Source organism: Globicephala melas, chromosome 7 (genome assembly GCF_963455315.2).
Source record: "Globicephala melas chromosome 7, mGloMel1.2, whole genome shotgun sequence".
Classification (NCBI taxonomy): Eukaryota; Metazoa; Chordata; class Mammalia; order Artiodactyla; family Delphinidae; genus Globicephala; species Globicephala melas.
In genome coordinates, this window is record NC_083320.1 from 16,429,359 (window position 1) to 16,445,412 (window position 16,054).

Genomic DNA, 16,054 nt, shown 5'->3' on the forward strand with positions numbered 1-16,054 from the left:
GCCAAGGGGAAAACCACAATTTACTGCTCATGTCACTTGTCTGGTATCTTAAGTCCACATCCAGGAATATTCTGTGACCTCACTGGAGAGCAAAGCGAGTCCTTTATGTCATTTACTTGGAACCCAAGCTCTGATCCCTGCTCCTCTATCCCCACTCTGGTCCAGGTCACCATTGTCTCTTCTTGGTCTCCCTCAACAGTCTCCTCACTAGTGACCCTGCTTCTACTGGTACTTCCCAACACCCATCTTCCACCAGCCCCCAGAGTGATCGTTTGAAAAATCTCTACCCTTGGAGATTGGAGCTTGGAGCTCGGTGTTGGCTTTCCTCCGCAAGCTTTCCCTAGAGACAGCTCTTCTTCTCTAATGGTTGCACACCTCATCAGGGGACTTTGCAACTTCCTTTTTCTCTTGGAATGCTTTTCTCACATAAATCTTCACATTTGCTGGCCCTTTCTTAATTCAGAGCCCAGCTCATGGGTCACCTATAAAAGGCCTTCCCTAAACACCTGCTGTAAGCCCTTTCCCCAGTCTCTTTCATGTTACCACTTTGCTCTCTTGTAATTATACCTGAGCCACTAGAGTGTGTGCTCTTCCAAAGCACAGACGCCCTCTCTGTCATCCCCTCCCTCTGCCAGGCATATGCAGCTGCTTAAGTGTACATGTGGAGTGAGTGAGCCTTGATGCCATAGAGAAAAGACATCTGTTTTCTTCGTTCTCTTTTCTGATTTTAGTAAGTGGCAAAAGGAGCATAGGAACACTCAGAAATCTCTGCTAAGACAGGTAAGAGAAAGTTCAATAAAGAGTTTAAAGTTATGAATTTATGGGGGAGTGGGTTGTTTTGATAAGCCCGTAACTCAGACCCATGGCTGGTGAGTGGTCGAGCTCAGGTCCTGAGTTCTGTGGATGAGCCCACACCGGGCCTGGAAGGGAAGGTCAAGGTACTGGAGTCATTTGTTGAATAGCATTTGAACCAAACCATAAATGACTTTAATGTTTATTAAAACGTGTTAGCTCTTTCAGAATCATTGAGTCTATCACATCCTGGGAGGAGTATAGACCAGAATTTTAGAAGTTTAAAAAGAAATTTTATAAATTATGTAGTCTGGTGTCCTGAGAGGAAACAGAGGCCCAGAGACCTTCAGTTGGTAAATATTGGGACTAGAACCCAGCTCCGGTCCCCACAGAGCCTGGCCTCTGGATTCACTTCCTGCACTTACACATATGCTAGGAATGAATTCTGACATACCAAGTGTAACCTTGACGTAGCCTTGAGGAAAAAAGCTTCATTTTGTTCATGGAGATGATCATCCACCTGCCAAATGTTTTTAATGCTTTTCTTTTTTTTCTCTTCTGGGAGGAGGATTTATGACTTTAGCCTTTTTTTTTTACTTCTTCAAATCCGAACCTCATTCAAAATGATCCCACCTCGGGGCTAGGAAAAAGTTTTCTATTCTAATACATAAAATACAGGTCTTCTCATGGCCTCAGCTTTCCAGACACAAAACTGATCTGCTTTTGACAGCTCTGTGGAAGGACTTTTAATGTTTCTCAACTGCTTTGTGATATACAGAAAGTAAGAGTAATTAGCAAAGAAATTAAACCATTTTCCAAAATCCAGGTTGGTTATGATCTTGTAACTAGAATCCTAAGGAACGTTTTCGATTTCCCATGCTGCTTGTAATCATTTTTGAAGGTTAGTTCAGAAACTTGTTCTGGGCCAGTAAAGATTTTTGTACATCTGAGATGAATTTAGGTTATGTTAGTGAAATTCATTTCTTCTGTGTTTGGCAATAAGCCTGATTTGTTCTCCTGCTGGCTTTAAATGGCTCTCACTGTCACCCCATCTATATTTTACAAACAAGAGTTGTCCCACTCTTCCTTCCTATGACCCAACACTGCGGAAACTTGTCAATATCATGGTCTTGTTTTTGTTTTTATTAATATCAATTTTCATCGTGATTGCTTGTGTTTGATATTTGGGATGAGATACAAATGAAGAGATAATGACTTGATATTTCCCCCTGGCATCCCTGTTTGTGATTTATAATTTATACCTGGGAAAGATTTACTGACCTAACTGATAATCCTTCCCAACAAAAGATAAACACCTGTATAAGTCATCAGTGTTAAGTCAGATGCACTTGAAAGGGACAAAGAATTCACCTGCAAGCACTTTTGGCATCTTGCCCTTTCCCATGAATTCAAACTGCTGACAGAGAAAGCTGAGGCTGCCAGAGCACGTTCAACAGGAGAGCTCCTGAGGGAGGGACCAGCCCCACCTGCCACACTGTAAGGACCATCGTAGAGGACTGCCCTTTGTGCTTTCATTAGCGGAGATCCGGTGAAAGCGAAGAAATTGTCCTAGTGCTGTGGAGCTCAGACGTATGAATGTGCAGCTCCCCAGCCTCCCTTTTGTCCAAGTGGTCCTGTAGAAATCTCACAGGTAAGCCCTGACCAGTTGCTAGTCCTTCCTTGTCAAGGTGGGTGCCCATGGGCTCTCAGTGTCACGCTGCCTATTCCTGCTAGCTTTAAACTGATTTCTTGGGACCATGATCTGTCAGCCTGATGGGCTGAAAATGCATTAGATAAAGGATCAAACCCACCCCACCCCTGAAGCTTGCATGAGTGTAACTGAGTCAGTGGGAGAGAGTGAGTTGGTACTAGCACTGTTTTATTTAAGAGTGAAGTCATTGGTGATCTCAAATGTTTGGTCTGCTGGTTCTTGCTCTGATCTCTCAGATTGTCTCTATACAGCACCAAACACAGACGGTACATGTGCCCCATGACTTTCACTTGGTCTAGACTAGGACTCTTCAAGGAGCTCCTTGGGAATTTTTTGTTGTTGTTCTCCTCAGACGTGAGCAGTGTTGGAATAGTCAAACACACGTAATATTAAATTACATGTAATTTAATGCTAATATTAAATGCTGGCCGATAGTTATATAAAATCACTAATCCACTAATGCAATACCAAAGACAAAACAAATGTTTAACCTGCTCATATCCATTTAACATAAATCCCCTTTTGATCATGAGTAAGTCAGAATTTTAAAACTCTCTCCAAAAATTCTCAGTACGATAATATTCAAAAAATAAACAGTGGGGCCTCCCTGGTGGCGCAGTGGTTGAGAGTCCGCCTGCCGATGCAGGGGACACGGGTTCGTGACCTGGTCCGGGAAGATCCCACATGCCGCGGAGCGGCTGGGCCCGTGAGCCATGGCCGCTGAGCCTGCGCGTCCAGAGCCTGTGCTCCGCAACGGGAGAGGCCACAACAGTGAGAGGCCCGCGTACCGCGGGAAAAAAAAAAAAAAAAAAAGTAAACAGTGAAGGGGCCCATGATCAAAACCTCAGCAAAGAATTGTAATGCATCCCTAATAACGTTAGCAGTGAGTCTTTTAAAGCTTCTTTTTCTTCTTCTGAGCTCCTTGGGCCCCATCAACATAACAAAAAAGAAGAGGGAGGCACTGAGCAGTTGTTACTGTAGTCATTTCAGCCACATAAATCGTGATTTGTGACAACTCAGGCTGTAAAGTCGTTTGGATGACAATGACCAGCGACACTGCCAGTTAATCAAATAGTTGTTTAACATGTGTTTCTCTTGGTCTGGCCCTGGCTTCAGAACATATTTCATTCATTCCCAGTCTTTACAATCTTTACTTTTAAATGGAGAAACAGCAAGTATAGGATGTACCTAGAGTTAATGAGAGAACCTCCACTTGGGCTGTGATCTCCCTAAAAAGAGGGGCCTTGTCGAAATCAGTCTGGTAAATACCCAGAGTGCCCACTTCCGTGATCTGTTCCTGGCTGGCAATCACTAACTCTTGTTTTATTTTTTCTGGGTAGAATCAGCTTCCTGGCCAAACTCTTTTTCCTTCAGGAACATTCTACTCAGGGGTCACCTGTTCTTACAGATGCCATCTTTCTACTCCGTTCCTTCTATATGCAGACAGTCTTGGGACTTCCCTAGTGGTCCAGTGGTTAAGACTCCTTGCTTCCACTGCAGGGGGCGCAGGTTCCATCCCTGGTCGGGGAACTAAGATCCTGCATGCTTGCGAGGCGCGGCCAAAAAAAAATAAGCAGATAGCCTTGGGTTAGGTGTGTCAGAAAGGTCCCCATAGAAGCCTGCAGGTACCCCTGCCAGAGAGCGTCCTTAAGATGGGAGTGGGCGCAGCAGTCTACTCTCTTCCTGAAGGCAACATTTCCCAGATTTCTTAGGGCTTAGTATGTGCTCAATGAATACTTTCTATCATGGTTACTATAAAAGCTTAACAAAAACTTTATAATAATGCTTAATAAATGTTTGCTAAAACATGAACAGCCAAATGAATGAAAAGGTGTGCATACCTGCTAGTGGATGATCTCTTTACATAATAATGCTGATCACATCAAGTATTAAATTCAGAGTATGAGGAGTGGGATCCTTTATTCAGTGCTCTGACCTCTTATTTGAAATCAGTGGATGTGTAATGAACCACGAGTCTTTATGTACCCCAAAGATCAGAGGCCGAAGAAGGCGATAGCACAACTCATTGGAAAGTTGGTCCCTCTCTGAAATGTCAGGGGTAATCAAGTTCGGTGTGAATGACTTCAGAGTCGCATGCCATCACTGTGATTAATGTACTATCAGTGGTGAGGTTGGAGCCTATATAGCTGCAGTTATTATGTTCCCATATATTTTCAGTAATTTTATATTCAAGTTCAAGGCAGGGATTAGGTGTTTTTAAGAACACGATTAGGAAATTCCCTGGCAGTCCATTGGTTAGGACTCGGAGCTTTCACTGCCAGGGTCCAGGTTCAGTCGCTGGTCGGGGCACTTAGATCCCACAAGCTGCCTGGCACAGCCAAGAAAAAAAACATTAATAAAAAAGAATTTTTTTTAAGCCGTGATTAAACACTTTGTATGTTTAGCTCATCTTAAAGTATTTGTTTTTCTTGACTTTTTTTTCTTTATATTGTAGACATTTGTGATTTTTAACTTATATTTGTTTCCTTTCCTAATATAAACTTTTACATATTAGAAAAGCAGATAAACTTAAATTTTGTCAAAGCCTTAAAAACATTATTATAAATCATTCAATTAAGTTCTGCTCAACCTATGCAAATTTATATCTTCAATACGATCAATAAATTGAAAAAAATCAATCATTAATCTCAAATTTTATCAAAGAAAGTCACAGTCATTGATATGTGAAATTTAGTATGAAATAAAAGGAAAAGATCCACAAAATTTGTAGAGCTCTGGGGATTAGATTGTTGCCTTGAAATAGTCTCATTGTTTTTCAAGGCAATATTGAAATCCATGATTTGTTTTTTTTTAATATAGCAAATTTTCAGTGTCCTAAATGGGAGCATAAGAACAAGGGTTAGAGGTAAGAATAAAGAATCTTTATTTAACAAACTACATATTAAACATATACATATATATATAGAGAGAGAGAGAGATTACAGTTTGTTGTGCTGCCTTCTATTTTAAAATTGTTACCCCCTATAAAATTGCAATAACTTACTTGTTTCTAGCAATGCTCTATTCTGATTTATTATAAATTCATGTTAACTCCCATCTTAGAGAAAATTGTAAAGATCAAACTAAGTTAAAGTTTCTAGCCTCACTGTGGTCAATTCTGGTAGCAACCTCTGGGCTTTAGATCAGAATAGATTCTGTCTCTTTCAAAAATACTGAAGCCCTTTATTTGTCCTGTCAAGTCACTTACATCTAAATTTGGAAACCTAATTGCCTTTGTTGGAGCCCTTAAAAATTCCCCCATGAGAGAGAATCCCAAACTGATGTAGCCAGAGATTGGAGCTAGCAACCTACATTCAGGTCAGTACCTTTACATATATACAGAGGAAGGCTTTTTTTTTTTCTTTTTTTGTGGTACGCGGGCCTCTCACTGTTGTGGCCTCTTCCGTTGTGGAGCACAGGGTCCGGACACGCAGGCTCAGCGGCCATGGCTCACGGGCCCAGCCGCTCTGCCACACGTGGGATCTTCCCGGACCGGGGCACGAACCCGTGTCCCCTGCATCGGCAGGCGGACTCTCAACCACTGCGCCACCAGGGAAGCCCCAGAGGGAGGCTTTTTTAAAGCAGTTTCTGGCAATGGAATTATGCCTTATTAATATGCTGAACCTACTAACTCATTTTCTTCTTTTCCATGTTTAGTTGAACTTTGTCTTTGGAATTTCTTCTGTTCACGTTGACTCCCTCCAAGTTTACCAAAGAGAAATAGCTCCTCAAATAATTAGACTGTGTGTTTTTGAGGCAAGCAGGGAAAATAATAAGTTATTTCTCCATTGCATTCTTTTTACTTGTGTTCAGTAATTTTTGTGGAGTTAATTTAAATTTAGCAGGCTTTATGTGAACTTGCTTCTAGAGGATTTACTGCATCTTATGTGAAAACCGTCTGCATCTGACATTTTAGAATTACCTACCTATTTATGGAATTATACTGCATTCTGTTGAAAGAGCAAGTCAATTTTCAGTGTAGATTTTTTCTGTCATTTTCTTCCCCTTTGTCTATTTTTTGTGAAAGCTACTTCCAAGGTAAGAGTGGAAACAATGGAAGGAGCTGGAGGGTAGAGAATAGGATGGAACAGTGGTTTGCTGAAGGAGATGGTCTGCATCATAAACTATTGATGGAAAAAAGAAACCTCAAAACCCAACCCAATAATTTACTTAATTTTAAAAATGTTCTTACATATTTTTAAAATAAAAATAAAACTTTACCTGAAACCTATCTTGTGTATGATCGCTAAATAAGTTGCCGATGCTATGAGACAGAATTCAATCCAGGGTTTTTCACATGTTAACAAAGGAAATAAAACAATGAACACGTTATCTCATAGTGTTTTTGAAATTATATCCAGTTCTGTTCAAAAACAAAACAAACACTTGAGTTTTATTTATTTATTATTTTTTTAAAATATATGGATTATGTGCACCTTTGCAGCCTGTTATATCCCACTGTAGTAATAATATGTTACCCTTTTAGTGAGTAGTTAATACAGACCGGGCACTGTGCTTCACTGCATAGGTATTGTCTCATCTAATAAGTACATCAGCCCCCAAGTCAGGCTACATCACTTTCTTACCATTGCTGCAAAAGAGTAAACTTTCCACCAACCATCTTACTGGAAAAGTAATTTGACTCAGTACTATAATATGTACATTCACTTTAAATTGGCTTTCAGGGAAGGGTTTTTAAAGGCAACATTTGGGGTGACTGCTGCAGGATATATGACTTTCTTCTGATTGGTTAGTGATGAGGTAACAGGGTGGTGTTCCAGGAATCTTAATCATCAACTTTTGATTCCAACCAGTCTGGGGTCTCATTGTAGTTACTATTTACCACCTGGGTGGGGGTCATAGTTCCTACAGAACTCAAAGATGTCTATCCGATTGTCATGTATAGCCCTTGAGGAGAAACTAGGGCTCTGTTTTATCTCTGAGCTATTGTTCAAGCTATCTTGCTTAACTGCTTTTCCTTTGTTTCTGCATTCCATCACTTCTCTGATTAGTAACTGCTTGGAACTCGGGGAGACACTGCAGGGTAACAGAGATCAAGGAACCTTAGATTCCAGGCTTGATCCTGGCATACTCTAGAAGGAATGGTGGGCAAGTCATTCATCTCGAAAATGAGTGCGTTGGACTAGATTTAATATTGGCAAAGTATGACCCCCAGGCCTGACATCTGTTTTTTATGGTCTGAGAGCTAAGAATGATTTTTATAGATGACATTTGCAAACAATTTGATAATAAGGCACACTTTTTTTGAACTCCAATTAAGTGGAATATTATCCCTCCAGATAGGAATTCCATTCTTCTCATTAATAAATAGCACTTAATTGTTACTATTATATTCTGAATTTCATCAATTAAAAATTTTTGTAGAAATTTCTTAGAATTTTATCTTGTTATGTAATTACCTTCTTAATATTCTTGGTCTTCCTCTTGGCCTGCAAAGCCTAAATTTTTTACTATCTAGCGCTTTACAGAAATGTTTGCTCGCCCCTGGATTAGATGATCTCTAAGCTTCCTTAAAAAACTCAATTTCCATTTTTTTTTTTTTTTCCAACACATATCAGGAAAACCAGTCGTGGAATGCAGATGACTGGCACAGTGTAGTTTTGCCAGTGTTTTGCTATTTATGAATGGAATAGTCGATGGTCCCAAAGCAGAGCCCAGTTTCCCTGTAACAATTGTCCATCTTTACCCTGTAGATTTCAAAAGCATGAGGAGATCTATAAGCCTGATATATAGGTTAAGCTACACTGCCTGGGTTAGAAAACCAACCCTGCCTTGGGCAGATCTTAACCTCTCTGCCTCAGTTTTCCCGTCTGTACTATGGGGGATTTGTTGATGTTCACAACTTCCCCAAAGATGGCTGGGGATTGCACATTTCTGCAAAAACCTGAAAGCAGAAACCTTCTTTAGAGACCTCATTTTATTTTATTTTTTAATTTTTTTATACATTTAATTTTTTTTAATTAAAAATTTTTTTTTGTTTGGCCTCACCATGCAGCATGCGGGATCTTAGTTCCCTGAGCAGGGATCAAACCTGTGTCCCCTGCATTGGGAGCACGGAGTCTTAACCACTGGACCACCAGGGAAGCCCCCAGAAATTCTCTTTGATGGATTGTTTTCCCCTTAGGAAAACCTCTTATGTTATTCATATAATATACGGTCTAGCAAGTGAACAGTTAATCAGAAACTAATTTGATAATGGCCATTACGTAACTTTGATATTTCTAAAATAAATTCCTAAGCGTACTGAAAATACTGTATATCCAGTACACCAAAGGCAGAGTTCCCCATAGTACCCGTCTGGAAGTGTGTGCCTAATATCCTACCCACATGATGAGGGTAGAGGGGCCCACAGGCCTCCCACAGCCAAATGTTCCCCCTGGACCAGTTTGCAAAAATGGCTCAGATTGCCCCAAGGGAGCCACTGTTGGAATTTCATCTTTAACCTTCTGGAGACTCCAAATTAAAATGCAAATTTGTTACCCAGGAAGGTAATTTTTAACACATTAATGTTTATTTGTTAGTACTTTAGCACAAATTAGGTTTTCTCAAATTAGCCAGCTGCCTGAGAGCAGTGCTTAAATAGAAGTGAATCAGACTCCCAGAGGTGGGTTCCGGGTAAATTTGAGTAAAGGTCCATCCCCCATCACTGTCAGTGCCCAGCATTTGCAAGAGTTCACACATGAACACACACACACACACACACACACACACATGTGCGCGCGCGCGACTTAAGATTCCAGACTTTAGCATAGCATTATTCAATAGAAATACAGTGCAAGTCACACAGATGATTTTAAGGTTTTTAGTAGCCACATTAAAAAATGTAAAGTTTCAAAGGTGAAATTAAATTTAATGGTATTTTAAACTCAGTATATCCAAAATGTTGCTTCAATATGTAATCAATATAAAAATTATTAATAAGTTAGTTCTCCTTTTTGAGTACGAAGTCTTTGAAATCTCCTGTGTATTTCACGTTTACAGTTTGTCTCAATTCGGACCAGTCCCATTTCAAGCACTCAGGGCCCGCTTGTGGCCAGTAGTTACTCTGGACAGTGTAGACCTGGAAAGTGGGTCACAGACATATGGTTGACCGAGGCAGCAACCTGGTGGGCTAGAGGGACAAAAGGAAGTTGGGACCACCCGTACTTCCCCATCACTCAATTATATCAGTGTCACATTTTGCTAGAAGTCAGTCTTAATGCTGACTCCACCACTTAGCTGTGTGACCTCGGGCAAGTTACTTAAAACCCTCAGTTTTTTCATTTGCATGTAAACACCGTAAATGCTCAATGAATATTTGATGTATCATCACAATTGATATTATTAGTAGCTATTTTTACAAACTAAATGAGTTTAAATGTGAACTATAAAGGCAGTCAGGTGCAATCAATCTTTCTGTATTTCTCTAAAAAGGAGAAAAATGACCAAACATCTATATATATAATATCTTTTAAGAGTAGGTTTCACTAGTTCCTGAAATTGGGCATTCCACCTCATGCAAATCATCTATACACTAAGAAATCCTGAAGATACTACCTTGCCTTAAGAACCATTTTGTTTTTGTTTTTAACCAAAAGTAGTTATATTTAAATATTCCACAAAGGAACTTCTACAGAAGACTGTCCTAAAATACAACCTCATTATAGTAGTGGGTCAGCCAATGAAACAAAAGTTTTTCTTTCTCTTCTTTGTCCTCATTTGTCTTCCTTTATTTAAAGTCAGCAGAAGGAACTAATTAAGGCAAAGCTAACGGAGAAGAATTCAGAGTTTTGCATGGCACATGTGAATTAATCTTCCCACAATGGCATATTTGAAAGATCAAGTAAGGCACTCCTTCTCTGTACCCCATCTAGTGAACCCCTCACCAGCAACGGGGCAGAAGGAAGGCATGTCTTGGGTGTGCAGTTGGGCTCTCTCCAAACTTGCTTACCAAGTCACTATCATTCAAAACTACAGTGTAATGGTTTTCACCCAAAAGAGAATGATGGAAAATCATAACACGTGTCAATGCTTGGTATACACGTTTCATGGGGGTTTTGTTTAGAATGAAAGATGTAGTGAAGATTTTAAGGCGCAAATAAATGGTGATTAAATATGGAATGTACTTACACATCCATGCACCAAACGCTGCAAGGCTGTGAACCACACAGAGCAAAGAAATGTACTTAGCCATCAGTTTAGAAGGTCATTTTGAATGTAGGCAGCAAAAATGGCTGTGTGCATGAAAAACCACTACTGTATTTTGTATCCTGAAATATTAATAACATGGTCTTAATGTAGTTGAAGACACAAGAATGTGTTAAGGGTAGCAAGGGTCGCTGAGAATAGCACAATGACAATTTTGTATTTTCTGCTTGCGCTTGTAAAAGCAAGAGGAAAAGAGAGTAAAAATAGTGTGTTTAAAGAACAGCAGCCTTCAATTTCCCAAATAGATATAAAACTCTGTATTCTCCAAATAAATTCACAAATACTTACTCTTGGTAACATTAATATACTAGCTTCAGGGAAACAGAAAAGAAGTATAAAACTGAAAATTCATTTTTCCCTTAAATAAACATGTATATATACAACTAATTTTTGAACTTTAGGAAATTCAAGATATCCTTCAATTTGATTTTTGTGAACTAGGAATTCAATTCTTTAACTGGAAGTAGTCTTATTGGAATAGAAGTGGAGGAAATAGCAATGCTTTTTTTTCCTTAAGTTTTTGAATGTGTTCTGTTTTCACATGGCAATGAATCAGTCATAGGCCAATTTTGTTGTCAATCTCCCTCTCCCACTGTGAGTTGTTACATTTTGATGCCTGATGAAACGAAGGTGCACAAGGATTAGGCAGGAACGTGGAAAGTTTTCCTCCAACATCCAGATGTGAAAAAATAAAAGCAATTTATCCCTTATTGGCCGTCCCAGCCCCGAGCGACCAGGTTTCCACAAGTTGCCTTTGTGGGCTGTGACTGACCGAGTGAGACACGAGACCCAGTGGGTTTGTGTCAAGTTCAAGGACTCATTGTGTTTGAAGTGGAAAGAACGAGTTTGACCCTCTGTGCTTCTTCCTGCCAAAGCCACAGTTTTTGATTTTAATCGAAACCCTAGGGCCATCTTAAGCGTGACCAAGAAGCACCTTGCATGTTGAACCTTATCTAATGATATGATGCGTATCATATTGAGACATAAATCTCAGTCATAGTCATTGGAGCAACTTGTTTTTCTAAGATGCTGCGGTCCAGTGACAGACGAAAGCAAATAAGGGAGAGCTTGATCTCCGAGCGCTTTTATTGTCGGTGCTCCACACGCCATAAAGTTTTGGCTCGTTAAAGGGAATTCCATAAGCAACTTTAGTTAATAATGGTGAAGTAACTGCGCGCTTCTCTGGTGCTTCTGCTGAACTCCGTTTCCGCCTGCCGTTACCAGAGCATGATTAAGAAAATACCAACAGGATGTGCTGGACGGGGGAACAGACTTCAACTTGAAGCCATACAGATGCTTGATGGATGAGTAACGAGACAGGGAATGTGGCCATTTCTCCTCGGAGAATCACATAGTTCTGTGGATCTCTTTTTATCTACTGGTTTGAGTAAAATCTGCTGGCGTGGTTGGTCTCTTGCGGTGGTCACGCTGATGGAAAAGGCCCTTCTCCCAGCTGATATTTTTGATAATTTAGAAATACCCGAAGTGTGTGATAAATGGAGAAAATTGAGAGGGAATCATACTGGAAAGATTGTGGGTAACTGTAACATTTTTATCGTACCTCTGGTCTCATAAAATAACTTTATTTTTAATGGCCTTGTCACTGTGGGTTTAATATGGATGGTGTCAGTCAATTTTTATTTGAGGTTGAGACAGATTTGGGAGGTGATCTTGAAGGGCATAGGGGAGAAAAAAAGGGAGAGAAAGACGCTATTAATTATTATTTATAGTGAGATTTCCCAGAATTATTGAGTCTTTCCACATTAGTCAAAGCGGTCCTCGGTGTCAGTGTGACGTTAGATGAGGTCATGGAAAGCGTGTCAGGTGCATAAGGAACTATATGGCCCTGGCCCATGTTCTCTCTCCACCAGCCACTTGGGCTGTGTGTGCAGAGGGAGGGCGGTGTTGGAAAAATGGAGGAAGAGGGAAACATGAGGGTTTTATGAATTTGAAAATGAACGCCAATATCTGCCAATCTTGAAAAAAAATCTGAACATATTATATTCCAGAATCTACCGTGGGTAGTTTTATATTATTTTCCCCTGAAATCATGATCCATGTCTTACCAACTCTTTTCTTTTATGCTTGGTTGCTTCTGTTGGTCTTTCACTTTGGTTCTCTCTGTAGCTGAGCGTAATTAGGAAATAATCACCTACCAATTTTTTGTTGGCGCTGGGATACACTTCCAGCTATTTGGTTCAAAACCATGCTGTCAGATTCCATAGCATGGGGCCAAGAGTACAGGCTTTGGGGGCCGAGCACTTGCAGTCAAAGCTGGTCCCTGACATTTACCAGATGCATGGTCTGGTGCCGACAGTTTACCGCTCAAAGCTGGTATTCCTCATTTCCAAGGTAAGACTAGTAACAGTGCCTGTGGAAAGGGGGCGCCGTAAGGATCAAACGGCATCATGCATATAAGCACGTAGGAATCGCTGGGTGAACTTCAGCTGTGCTTTTATTGACACAACCGGTTTTAAGAATTTTTTTTTCCACAGGGCTTTGCCACCTGACCGTAATGTTAATGGCTCTTAAAGAGTGACTGTTATCAACAAATGTTTTGGGTTGTTTTACCTGCATCTCAAACCAGATGCTCACTAGTGATTAGCAAAAATGTCTCCTTTCTTCTGAATCAAGGAGGTAACATTTCACTTTGCTATGTTATCAGGGGTTTATGTTGATTTTTTTTTTTCTGCTTTCCTTTAGCTTGCAAAATTGGATATTACAAGGCCCTGTCCACGGACGCCAGCTGTGCCAAGTGTCCACCACACAGCTATTCTGTCTGGGAAGGGGCCACGTCGTGCACCTGTGACCGAGGCTTTTTCAGAGCCGACAGCGATGCTGCCTCCATGCCCTGCACCCGTAAGTTGTACGCTCATCTCCCGTTTCTTAGATGCCAACAGCTTTCATTTCCACCTAGCAGGGCACTGCTAGGCCTTCTCCCAGGATAACCATGCAGGGCGCAAATGAAATGAAACATGCATCTTTTCTCAGTCAGAGCAGGGGCAATCCTTAGGGAAAGAAAGGCTCTTTCTCACTGAGTTTGTCGCCTTCAAGATGCACAGCTGCCAACAGACGACTTGGTGGAGCAGAGATTGAACATTCAGGGGTTGTCTGACACAGTGTAATTAGAGCTGAGAATGGAATTTATAAACGGCTTTACCGTTTCATCTAGGACTCCTGGGGAAGAGTGACAGCTGCAAGGGAAACAGGTATAGGATGGGATCACATGTGGGCAAGTGGTTTCAGTTCTGTGCACAGATGTCATAGCTTGCAATGTCATTACCTTCTTCCTTCTTTCCTCAGAGTTTTGTGTTCATAACATTTAGACCCGGATCCTAATAAATGCTTGTTTAATGATAGACACTGAACACATGCTGGGTTATGGAATGGATGGGGTTGGCACCTCGGTATGCAGGGGAATAGAGAACTCCTTTCTCACACTTTACGTGGACAGTGTTTCCGGGGGTTGACATTCCTTTCATGCATACTCTGGGATTCATAGACCCTGCAGTGGCTATGACCTTGACCAGAGCAGGGAGTGGTGGGCCCGGGTATTCCACCCCTGTGTTCTCATTGACTGAGACTGTGTTTGGAGGGACAGAGCTGAGTGGCCAGGCACAGGGGCTTTCCACAGGTTTTGGCTTTGTCTCGCAGCCCACCATTTAGTACCCAAACGACTGCTTAGCCTTTTAAGTTTCAGTCTCCTCATCTGTAGAATGGTCTAATAATAGTACCTCCCTCATGGTTGTTGCTACTCAGTCCACTCATGTTATTTACATACTATGTAAAATGTATAAAATCATGCTACTTGGCAGATGTTAGCTTTTACTGTCATCAGGACTTTCATTATTTTGTTCCTTAACTACCGTACATTCCATCTTGGCTGGCCTGTAAACATCACTGCAGATAGCAGGTTGTTTTTCTGGTTTGGAGTCAGTTGGGTCAGCTGGGGGGCCATTGTCTAGCCCAGTCAAAGACCACCTTTAAAAGGAGTGAGCGGAGAGGGCTTCCCTGGTGGTGCAGTGGTTGAGAGTCCGCCTGCTGATGCAGGGGACGCGGGTTCGTGCCCCGGTCTGGGAAGATCCCACATGCCGCGGAGCAGCTGGGCCCGTGAGCCATGGCCGCTGAGCCTGCGCGTCCGGAGCCTGTGCTCCGCAACGGGAGAGGCCACAACAGTGAGAGGCCTGCGTACTGCAAAAACAAAACAAAAACAAAAAGCAAAACAACAACCAAAAAAAGGAGTGAGCGGAGAAACGTCAGGGCCATCCCAAATTTGTACTGAAATTGCTGTACCCTCCGGAGTTCATTTCATAACCAGAGAGGGTAATAATTATTGTCATAATAACTACAACAACCATTTTATCATTATACCAAGTGATGCATTAGGCACTTTTGATTAACTTATCATAGGGCTCATATGATAACAATCTACGAGATGGACATTATCTTTATTTTAGAGATGAGGTAACTACCAGCTCAGAGATGTTAGGGGTCGTGACCAGGACTACAGCCCAGCTTGGTGATGGTGCTGCAAGACCAGAAGCCTCACACAGTTTCTATTTATTGGGGGGCACTCTTGCCCTCTTCCTTAGCTCATGCACAAATTTTCAGAGGGAAGGAGTATATTAGGGCCAGGCTTAGTTGTAAACATAACTGGACGAAGATTTCCTCATCTTCTTTTTCTGTTCCTTCCATAGACTAAGTACTTTCTCTGGATGCCACGTATATTTGATATGCTCAAGTCCAGCCCGTTTCTTTTCCAATCTAAATATTCTTCTCTTATGTTCCATTGTGTGCAATTAGTTTAATAATAAACTCTCCTCCTCTGTCCACACCCACTACCAACATTTCTCCAGTTGAGATTTTAGGGCATAATAGCAAGCTCAGAGGGAAATATAGTGGGACGACAGTGTGATAATTGCCCTCAATTTGCATCATGCAGTCCAACACCTACATTCCACACAGAGAAGTCTTCTCCAGGCTGGGGCTTGATTGTGAACCTCATAAAATTCACCTGTGATGGCAAGACAACCTGGCTTTTTCTCCCAGGTATTTTTAGTCTTATGATTCTGATCTGTTATCTAGCGTTCTAGGGGGCCACAGGCCAATCACTTAATTCTTGCAGCTTGCTGTGTGGGAACTTAGGGAGACCCCAAAGGTTGCCACATGCCTGAGTTACTGGTATGTTTACCATATGTGTAAAAGTGGTTTCTGAACCCTTGGAGTTGTATGTTTCTGTAGGAGTAAATTATTAGCTTTACCCTGACTACGCCAATGAGAGAAAGAAAATATTGATTTTAGCCTATGGTTAGACCTGAAAGTTTAACATGAAAGTAACTTTTG

The 16,054-nt window shown here is 41.2% G+C and overlaps 1 protein-coding gene across 2 annotated transcripts in view; it reads left to right on the plus strand.

Moving 5' to 3' along the window:
- The window catches only part of EPHA4 (EPH receptor A4), a 143,724-nt gene that overhangs the window by 49,269 nt on the left and 78,401 nt on the right, over positions 1 to 16,054 (plus strand). For both annotated transcript variants that reach the window (XM_060301787.1, XM_060301786.1), the window contains exon 4: positions 13,415 to 13,570. In XM_060301787.1, coding sequence (XP_060157770.1) covers positions 13,415 to 13,570 — 156 coding nt within the window. The remainder of the gene's footprint in view (positions 1 to 13,414; positions 13,571 to 16,054) is intronic.